At 38.2% G+C, this 11451-nt stretch overlaps 1 protein-coding gene across 1 annotated transcript in view; it reads left to right on the top strand.

Annotated features, from left to right (window-relative positions):
• Window positions 1–11207, top strand: part of GAS2 (growth arrest specific 2) — an 86218-nt gene extending 75011 nt beyond the window's left edge. Inside the window, exon 7 of the mRNA XM_009649327.2 lies at window positions 10989–11207. Within this exon, the coding sequence (XP_009647622.1) occupies window positions 10989–11207 (219 nt within the window). The remainder of the gene's footprint in view (window positions 1–10988) is intronic.
• The last annotated feature ends 244 nt before the right edge of the window (window positions 11208–11451 follow it).

Below are 11451 nucleotides of genomic sequence, written 5' to 3'. Positions count from 1 at the left end.
TCAGCAGGACAGAGATGTCTTTGGTTCCCAGTTGCATCATCAGTCCTGTGCTGAATATGTGATATCTTATGACAGTGTTTCATAAGCACTATAAAGAAAGAGTTTTGACTGATAAGGTAGTTTAACAATTTGGGTAAGTATTGGAAAAATAAATCTAAAAGTTGTGAGGTGGAAATCTCAAATTAGGTTCCACGATTCTCGAGCAGGAACTTGCAAATGGAACAAAGAAGGTTTGAAAAGAAACTGTGTTCCATAGAGGCAAGGGTGTTCTCATTTCAGGTCTGCTTTACTTGCCCTCCTTTTGCTTAAGTTTATCACAGACAGGAGTATTTTTGCAAGTTGGAAGCAATTGCCAAATGGACAGTTGACAGGTGGACAGTCAATGTCAGTCTAGCACAAGGAGAAGTCATCATGCAAGCAAAACGACTGACTGATCAATTAAGTAAGGATGAGTTGGGAAAAAGCGTTTCACTTCATATTCTACAAGAAGAGAGCTCTCCGCAGTGTGATTTAGTGAGGTAAAAAAGTTGATGTTGTTATGCATCTTTTCATAGAAATATCTGTGAGATGAAAAGGAGAATGAAAAAGGAAAAGCTGCTTTGTAAGTAGTGGATTTAATTAAGAACGGACATGGTGGGTAGGGTTTTAAAGTCCTTATCCTTGGGGCTTTTTCAGAAAAGAAAAAAAAAAAACACCCTATTTTAGCAAAGGGGTCAAATTGAGATTTCAGAGAAACATGACCCAAAAGACATTTTTGAAGAATTGGATAAATTCCCATTGACTTCAGTAGGAACTGGATCAGTCACTTAATGAAAATGTTGTTTAACTGGTCTCATTCGGTTTTGCTTAAGTTTATCACAGACAGGAGTATTTTTGCAAGTTGGAAGCAATTGCCAAATGGACAGTTGACAGGTGGACAGTCAATGTCAGTCTAGCACAAGGAGAAGTCATCATGCAAGCAAAACGACTGACCGATCAATTAAGTAAGGATGAGTTGGGAAAAAGCGTTTCACTTCATATTCTACAAGAAGAGAGCTCTCCGCAGTGTGATTTAGTGAGGTAAAAAAGTTGATGTTGTTATGCATCTTTTCATAGAAATATCTGTGAGATGAAAAGGAGAATGAAAAAGGAAAAGCTGCTTTGTAAGTAGTGGATTTAATTAAGAACGGACATGGTGGGTAGGGTTTTAAAGTCCTTATCCTTGGGGCTTTTTCAGAAAAGAAAAAAAAAAACACCCTATTTTAGCAAAGGGGTCAAATTGAGATTTCAGAGAAACATGACCCAAAAGACATTTTTGAAGAATTGGATAAATTCCCATTGACTTCAGTAGGAACTGGATCAGTCACTTAATGAAAATGTTGTTTAACTGGTCTCATTCGGTTTTATTAGATTTCATCATGTTTCCCCTGAGACCTTTGGTGCATTTGTTAGTTAATCTGCTAGGAGACCAGGAGTTAACTTATGTACCTCATGTGGATGATTTTAATATTTGATTTTAATATTGATGTATTTTGAAGCTTGCAAGCATTATGTTGTGAGTATCGTTAGTGAGCCTTCTGGTTTTGTGGCAGAGTAATAAAGCTTCATCATGTTTCAAAAATCTCTCCCTTTGCCACTTAAAGACCGGCGTGTTCATGTTGATGCACAACAGTCTCAAGTCAACTTCGATTATCACAGAACACCCTGCGAGCAAGGGAGGATACATAAATAACACAGTCAAATGACTTAATACCTATAATGACCACGTTTATTACACAGTATTGAAGAACAAAGATCAGATACAACTCCAGCTTCCAAAGCTTCCTCAGTCAGCCTGGCAAAGGCCTTAACTGGCAGCATCATTTTGAGGAATAAGAGTTCAGGCTGGCCAAGTGTCTGATCTTTTCATTAACATCATCAAAAAGAAGACGTGATTTACAATCTGGCAACGCCTCTCAGCTTTGAGACCACCAGCCATTTTACAAAACCCATGAAGAATTACATGTTTCAGGTCGGCTTTGAGTAAGCAAAGCAGAAGTAAGAAAATCCCTATATACTGTCTACCCAAATTCAGTACATTCTGTGCCAAGTTTTCAATTTATTAATTCCCAGTTTCATCCTTTCTGGAAAAAAAAAAGAATCCCTTAATCAGAGAGAAGCATCAATCTCATTGATGTTAAACTTCTTTTCTTATTGGAACTAATTTTATTTTTTTTTCCAATGACAAATGGAAACAGATACAATGTCCTATTAATTTTGGAGAAGGAATAGGAGACAAAAGTGTATCTGTTATTGAGTAGGCTTCCAAACTTTGGCGATTGGATCTTCATTTTATTTATATATTTAAACATTTCCATTTCTACTTTATTGCGAAATCTGTTAGTAGTTTTAAGTATAAAACAATAGGTAATGCCTATTTTATACTATCTTACAATAATACTCTATTACAATAATAAGTTATAGTACATAATATTGTATATTAATCTATCAGCTGCTATCACTTTACAAATGCTGAAGGATTTTTACATGATTTTGAGGCTCAACTATGTAATAGAAAACTGGCAAATGTCAGGGTAGGAAAGACAATCTAATAAAACCACAGTTATAACATAATTAAAAATCCCTTAATCGAATAGTGGCTGTTAAAGGTGCCTGTTGATTGCCCGTTAAACCTTACGAGTCTCTATTATGTGTTAACTTATTTGAAGATAGGTGGCTTTTTAAAAAAACCTAAGTCTCACTATTAATGTGAGTCTGATGTGTGTATCTGAAGCATTTTGAGTTGAATATGGTAAATGGTACCAAAATATGTTGTTGTACCCTAAATCTTTATTTGTTGTGTGATGATGCCTTTGGGCACCAGGCACAAATCCATATATATATATAGTGAAAGATAGCATTTGTGTTAAAGATTTCAGTATGGGTAATATATTGTGCCACTAATATTCCTTCTTTTATCCTTAGCACTCTACTATAATAACATTTCTTGCCTAGGAGAAAGCATGGAGATTAGAACTCAGCTCAGAAAGCCTCACCTACTAGATTTTTAATTTCAAACCAGATATGGATAACCGTAAAACCACCGTCTTCACAGTGGCTGACCTCCTAAATGAAAGTCCTGTCTGCAGAGAGATAATTCTATAGTCCTCTCTGATTAATTTTGTTTGGCTGAGTGAAGTGATAGCCAAATTCTGAAATTTCTGAGAAAAGCAGATACTGAAACCTGCCACTTTCTGTTCCATACTTCTCATGGTTAAATTGCCTTTTGGGTATTTACAGGGGCAAATGATTAGTTAGAAGCCTTTTATATTTGCATACACAAAGCCTGTGTGTTCTTTTGATCTGAAATAACTGTTGAAAAAATTACTCAATGTATTATAGGAGGCTTCTGATCTGTATTTTGTGTATGGCCTGGTCCATATATGCTTTAAAGGCTCTGTTGGTGCAAACCTCTATGGCCGCCTCACCTGGAAAATCTATCAGGCTTCAGGATACCAGGAGCCACTTAAAATCATTTTAGCTGGAACTACACTGGTACAATTTTTTATATCACCTATTGAAGTCAGTGCTTCTTTCAGTTCCCCCCACCCATTATGTCAGTCAATAGACATGGAGATTGTAAGTGTGGTGGTGTTGCTGAAGCGGTTGGGAACTTTATTAGGTTCTGCATGAAAACTGAACCCCTTGTTCAGTGGGAAACATTACTTGATACAAAGCAATAAAGGTTATTCTGCCCAAAAATGGAGATTTAGGGATTCTGGTGAATGCCTCCATTCTGGTTTATTTTCCACTATTAATATTTACTACAAAATCAGGAATGTTTGCATTTGATTTGTTCCAGGAATATGGACTTGAACCAATGAAGCTTATAAATCATTTATAAGGTATCATTCCATCCCATTCTTTGTTTATACAGTACAGTATAAGAAATCATTTCAATAAACTGAGTGAATACCTATTAATGTGGTGATACAGCCCAAGATATAACATTAAAATAAATTTCTTTATAATTCAGAAAGTGTGTTAATTATAAAACCCCACTCTAGCGCAGCTACAAATATTGTGACAAGCAATTAGTGTGCGCTCTTGACATCTTTTTTTAAAGATGAGCTTTTTCATAATGCTTTTTCCAGCTAAGTGCGATTAATTTAGTGTGATTTACTACATATAAATCCCTGAATATGAGAGGGTGATGTTAATCCAGCGAGCTGTCTATTTTCCATGTCATTACCCTGGTGTCTGTGGAGAGGGGAAGTGCAGGGTCCTTTATTGGGGTTTTAGGACGACAAAACAGAAACTCAGTGGAGGTCCTTAAACAAATCCATATGTAATGACTGGAGTGATACAAGTTGCATCATTTGGAACATTTAAAACTAGTAGACATAATCCAAACCAGTTTTGTGTAATCCTATATCAAGAGGGGGACTAGGCAAAATGTGACAATGAGGGATGACAAGGAAATATGAGGAGTGCATTTTTCCCGTTTTCAGGTGGGGAAAGATTTTTTTTTTTTTTTTTCCTTAATACAGTCAGATGATAGGATAATTCAGGTTGGAAGGGACTAATACACTGTTGCCTGCCAAAATACACATTAATATACTGTAAGTAGATTACTCCAGAATGGATGAATAATTAATATCTGGAACCGGCTACATAATTTGCACTTTTTCAGATTTGCAGAGTTGAGCCTTAATTTGAATTCCTTAAATGTGCACTTAGGCACATAAGTGAGTGCTTAAAAGTCTAAAATAAGCTTTATGGTTTATCAGACTCAAACTTTTCTCTAAGAAGACAACACACAAATTCAGTGACAAAAGGAGAATGAAAGCCAAGAAAAAGAATAGTTGGAGGTAAGCTTTCTAGCTCTCCATCTGCAAGCTGGTTTTGGTCCATATCCTCTTGGGAATTGCTCCCACGATGCCTTGTGTCCATAAGGGTGAACTCTCTGTATGTAGCAGCAGTAACGCCTCTTACAAAATGTATGCTGCAGTGGCTGTAACCTTTTTAAAATAGGAATGTATCTAAATCTAACCTGACTGGTGTTTAAATCTGATGGCACTCCAGGGTTTTGCTATGAATTTTGCAATGAACTCTAGAGATGAAGTTGCACAATCTCTGCTAACAAGGTATTTTTAACATCTCTAATTACATGGCTCGCAGCAATTAATCAGGAGACTGTTACACATTCCTGATGATGTTTTCGGGTCACTGAGTTCTCAGGGAAGTAGAAAAACTCCTTATAGCAACAGTTACTTACGAATTTCTGAAAATTCACTTCCCCATTTCAATGGATTTAGAAGACTTGGTGTGAATGTCTACTACTGCATTTACTGCTCAGGCATATACTGAAAATGAGTAAACTGTCAATATGATAACATTAATGATGATGGAAATATGAACCTGCTAAACATCATCATGAAGTACCACTAATCCGTGATCCACAGGGCAGTGCTGCAGCTCTTTTTCTTTTGTCGAAGGCCTTTGCACATGCTCATATCAGGTCTCCGCAAAACCTCCACAGAACAGGCAGGAATCCTAACTCCTGTCTGCTACGGGCTTGCCCCATCAGAGGCCAGCCGCTCTCAGCATGTGCCGCATGTCTGTGTAGTTTCCCTCAATTTCTTTTTTTATCAAACCCATTTTCAGACAAATTGTCAGACCTCTATCAGACCAATGGTCAGGGCCTGTTGTCCTCTTTTTGGCCAGCCCCCAGTCATGACCTCTTTGTATGGGGTATTAGCATTACCTGTTAACATGAACTTTTGGATGCTGTGGTGACTCTCAGTCAGGGATGTTAAACTAATACTATCAGAGCTTCTGTGAAGGCATACAGCTGGACAGGCTTCTCTGCACATTGCCAGTCTTTCACAGATCTCTCGCAGGGCCCTACCAGGCTAGACCTGGCTCCACATTAAATGATAGATGTGGGAATTTTCAGCAACCACCTTTAAGAGGACCTCAGTAACTGCTAAGCATTGGAATTGCTGAGGAATTTGAGGACTAATTTTGCTGGCTTTAGAGATTTAGCATTAAAAGGTTTTGCCATGAGAAGGAATATTTTGACACTTGATGGCACAAACCTTGTTCTCTGAAACAGTTGTGTCTCAAGTGCCGAAGCTATACTTTTTCCTCTTCCGTAGAGATATGCGCACCAAATTCCAAGAAGACTTCACCTTCTGTCAGCCACACTCACGAACCACAGGCTGCAAGTTCTCTCCTAACATCAGTTCTTCAGGCCACAGCTAGGAAGATGCTGAGGGAGACCATGGTCTCTAGTGTGGAGGAGATGTCCTACTCCGTGAAAATGTCCACGTGAGCTTTGCCCTGTGGAACAATTTGTCATTACTTGACAATACCATATTCTAGATACAGGCTCAGAGGCTTGCTGGGGAAGGGTGATAGCCCAGATCTGGGGCCCATTTCTGGTCCAAGTTTTGTACCCTTCTCTCACCTTCTTTTTACTAAGAACAGTGAGTTTTTAACACTTTACTAAGTTAGCTAATACTACTGAGATTTGAGAAAGCCTTTTTTTTTTTTTTTTTTTTTTTTTGCGTAGACAGGAGGGTAGATCATAGATGTAAATGGTACAGACAAGCTGGAGCAAAATGATTCCTAAGTAGCATCAGCTGGGGTTGCAGCAAAATCATAAAGTAGAGGTGCCATGTCTGAGTGTACCCTGTGTGTGTGTGTACTTATCGCAGGCCTTGAAGCCTGCAATGATGGTGGTGAGATGCTCCAGCTTGCCATGGGCAGTGGTCTGATATGGTAAGGTGGGTAAGTCTTAACAACACTGGGATTTCCTTAATGTTGACTTGTGATGTCTCTGGGGTCAATGTGAAAATACATTGATCTAGAAGCCCATTTCATGAGCTGAACACCTCTCAAAGAAGGGCCCCTAAATGCTAAGGTATGAGAAACAAGGGTTATATCTACTGATGACAATGAGTCTAAGTGCCTCTTATCCAGTAAAATTCAGTAATTGATATGTATTCAATTATCTCCTTTCCCAATCTCATTAACGTTTCACTTCTGGAGTGCAACATTTGCTTTGCACAGCCACTGGTGTGATGCACTGCGTTATTTTGCCTAACACCTTTGGATTTTATAGTCAATATTCTCTCAGTTTGTAGCCTACATTGTTTCTGAAGTTGGCCTAAAATCACACCAACTAATTCCAGGCTATGATTTGCTTTAGGTTGCTGTGTTTGGCTTCCAGAGCCCGGCCCAATTTCCTTTCGAGTCAGTAGGATTCTTTCCGTTGGCTTTTGCAGTACTTGGGTCAGATTCATAGCGTGTAATTCCTCCCCCGCTTCCCCTCCTGTCCCTGAAAAAGCCTTTAAGAAAGTTATAATATAATCTGAAAAATAACAATATTGGGCCAGATTTTCAGTTCCTATAAAACAGAATAGATTGTTTTCAAGTTAGTAAAACTATGCTCATTTACATGAGCTTAATATTTTTACATACAGCCTAATATCTCTTCAATAAGCCATAAAGCTCGCTCAACTTACTTATGTGAAAACCAGAACCATTTAGACTCTATTGCACTTTGATGCCAAAGTCATCTGCAACTACAGCTTAGTTCACCTAACTTTTATTGATTATTTTTCATGTTCTCTCTTGATAGAGCCGTAATGCGTACCAAACCCGTCTATGATTCCTCCTCTGATGCTCTTGTCTGGTCATCTGGTTTCTCATCTGGTTGCTTCACTATAGACTCAGCTGTTCTAACTTAAACACACATTCTAGAGGGAGCAGCTTTAGTGACAGCCCTGCTTCAAACACAACAGAAATAACGAAGATTTACGGCAGTCGTAAACATATGTTGGATTTTATTTTACAGAAGGGGCTTTCTCAGTTTCAGTTGGCTGGATAGCAGCGTGAAAATAGATGGATGTCATGAATTTATTTACATTGATAACTGACTAATAAACTTTATTATTGTAGAGTCCAACTTTTCCTTTCTCAGAGATCTCATGCCAAGGAAAACCTCAGAAAATCTCAAAGTTTCATCTTCAACTGAAGTATGTTGGGGAGGAAACTGCTTTTTCAGTCAGAAAGTAGAGCAAGTTATTCTTTTTTGGGTTTTTTTTTTGTGAGAAATCCTTTATACTTCTGTGAACCTGGAGCAATTCTGAAGCTAGGAGAATTATTCTGGATTTGTGCTGGTGTTACTAAAAGCAAAATATGGCCGTAGGAGTAAAACGGTGCTTTTGTGGCACAGCGCAGCATGAGCAGTGACTATCTTTAGGATGTTGGAAAACCCAGTCTCTATAGAAAGCAAGCATTCAACGAATTTTATAATAGCAGAATAATACAAAAAGAAAGAAAAAAGAGGGAAAAGACAGAAGATGTACATTTAACCTGAGCATCAGGAAATAACATACCAGCAGTACGTTTTATTTGTCTGCAAAGTAGTCCCTAAGGGGAGTTGAACCAAAGATACTTTCTGCTAACTTTCCATTCCTAACTCTAAATCAAAAGTCCAGATACTAGCAGTTCTTGGAGCGTGACCCCCCTGTGACAATATGTGGAAGCTGGAATCCAGTGACAGTTAACTCCTTCCCACAGCAGCATCACCTGTTGTAGTGGATCAAAGTCGGGCTTAAAATACCTTTTAAAGTCTTTGGGGCATTTCTCACATGCTTTTTAGACATTCAAAGAGGAGAAAGTTGCTAAATAGAATTCTGTAGGCTCTTTTGTCTCAAGGCTGTGTCACCATTTGAACTGTAGTTTTCAAACTTGATGTAAAAACCATTTGCTGTTTCCATGACATATTGTCCAGACTAAAGACTTGATTCAAATCTCGTAACGCTGAAGGCTGGTCGTAGCATTGTCAGTTCAAAATGAAGTCTTGAAACTAAAATGCAAACCTGGAGAGGAAGGAGAAAAAGTGTGATTGGTGAAGCTGTGAGTCTGATTCTGCTTTCATATTCATGCAAATCTAGGGAAAAAATTCCCTTGTGCGTAGCTATTGCAGAGGCCAATGCTCCTACAACCCGGAGCAGCAGCGCAGGCAGTCTCAGTAGCTGAGAGATGTTAATTAAACTAAGAGTACTTGAGTATGTTCTTATCAGGATGGATCAGAAATAACTTCAGTTTTCAGCATCTGTAAAGCAGAGTTTATTTCCCCCTGTGTTTCACATAAAAACCAAAATTTGAAAGCAGGAACAATTATTTCCTTTGCATTAAAATGTTCTCAGTGAAAACTTTTGGACAATATTTCATCTGCAGCTGCTTGTTCAAACGAAGAGTTTGATTCCTTATAAACTTACCCTGATTCTCAAACTGTAGAAAGTTGTACAGCTTTCCGTGCTCTCTTCACTCCAGGTGAATCTGCCTTCTCATGTAACTGAAGTCAAACCACATATTTTTAGGCTGAAGTGGGGTGTTTGTTGGTTGGGGTGGTTTTTTAAGAGTTACACTTTTGCCTTTTATTATCTGTGATTTTGTTTGATTGAGAATTTCCCTTGTTTTGTGTCTATGCTACGTGTACTAATCCGAATTGTGCTATGTTACAAAAGGCTTATGTGCCAACTAAGTCTCAACCGCAAATACTGCCAGCCCTCGAGGGCCTTTTGGAGATGAAGAGCCCACGTACACATCATGGCCATAAATCCAAATGTCGTTACCCAGAGTACGTTAAACATCGAGCATGCCTTTTACAGGGCCAATTTTTAATTTCTAGTGCTACGGCTAAATGATGGTTAGCATTTCACAAGATGTACTAATCAAAGCATTTCTCAACGCATGATTTCTAACGTGGCTTCTATAGAATATGCTGCTTTATGCTACCTCACTGGTATTTGTTTGACTGTTCTGTGTGAAGAACTGGTGAGAAATGACAGTGAAATTGCCAGCTGAACTCACAGGCGCAGACATGGGCGAAGTTACCTTGGTATTCGGTGAAAAATTTTATTTGAGTTTAGGCAGCCGATGAGTGTGGATCTGGAGGATATACATTAGAGCTAGGTAACTAATTTGGCAGTTTGATATTCCTCTCAATCCAAAATTGCTTTGTAGGTCAAGCCCCACTGTGGCTGGAATAAAGACAGCAGGCATAAGCAGTACTGAGCTTCCCATTAGTAAGATCCTGGGGAGTTTGCTTGTATTTTCTTTCACAATTCAGCATAAATTCAGGTATCTCCAAGCAGTCCCAGACACATTATTTCTGATGTCCCTCATTAGACTAATTTAATTACAACATTAGACTGTTCTAGTTAGAATGTGTGTTAGCAATCCTAAATTGTTAAAATAAATGGCACTTCATTTTCCTAAATAACTTTTTTGATATTTCAGGAGATAGAGGAGATGATTTTTTTGGTTGTTTGCCCTTCAGTACTCCTTTTATATAGATCCCTATCCTATAAAGAAAAGCCAGTTTCAAGACACATAAAATGGTGTCTTTACTAACTTATTTTCAAAAAAATTAATCTGAAAAACATTCATATTCATAGAATCATAGAATCATAGAAGGTTTTGGGTTGGAAGGGACCCCTAGAGGTCATCTAGTCCAACCCCCCCCGCAGGAGCAGGGACACCACTAACTAGATCAGGCTGCTCAGAGCCCCGTCCAACCTGGCCTTGAATGTTTCCAGGGATGGGGCCTCCACCACCTCTCTGGGCAACCTGTTCCAGTGTTTCACCACCTTCATTGTAAAGAACTGCTTCCTTATATCTAGTCTAAACACATGAAGAACAGGATCACTTTGTGCTACGGGACTAGAAAAACATATAGCATTGTTTACATAAAATATGAAAATCTTTAGTTTTAAATACTATCTCATTTTCTTACAGTTTTTTTTTTATTTACTTAGTAAATTCAAATAAAACCCATTCTACTCTTTCTTTTCTTTTCCTTATATTATAAAGCAGACTGCCAACATATGCCTGTGACTTTTAATTAAAGTAAGCACAGCTTTTGCCAGTAAAAAAAAAAAAAATGACTTCCCAGCGAATGGTTCCCTTTCAAGAGTTTTGGGTTTTTTTTCCTGTATATGTAATTTCAGATGCTGCACAACAAACATGTGATGGTTCGCGTTGGAGGAGGATGGGAGACTTTTGCAGGTTACTTACTGAAGCATGACCCGTGCCGAATGTTGCAGATCTCCCGAGTGGATGGGAAAACTTCTCCGATCCAGAGCAAGTCTCCAACCCTCAGGGACATGAATCCAGACAATTATCTGGTTGTTTCTGCCCATTACAAAACCAAGAAGGAGATTAAGTGAAATAAGCTTCTCATGTGGTTGGGACTCTACGCGCGTAGGTCCAAATGATTTTCTCAATTGTAGTAAATTTAGTTTATGCTTTAAAAGGACTTTGGAAAATTTGAGACAGACTGGAAATGGCAACCCATTTTGAAGATCTTTGAATTGTAGAACTATTTATTTCTAGTACTGTATCTTTTATAGCAAATTACCCTTGATAGGCTAATTACTACAATCAGATAAGAAATAGACATATATTTTTAGC

The sequence above is a fragment of the Egretta garzetta genome, unplaced genomic scaffold (assembly GCF_000687185.1).
Source record: "Egretta garzetta isolate BGI_Z169 unplaced genomic scaffold, ASM68718v1 scaffold222, whole genome shotgun sequence".
Taxonomy (NCBI): domain Eukaryota; kingdom Metazoa; phylum Chordata; class Aves; order Pelecaniformes; family Ardeidae; genus Egretta; species Egretta garzetta.
This window is presented reverse-complemented; position numbering and strand designations above follow the sequence as displayed.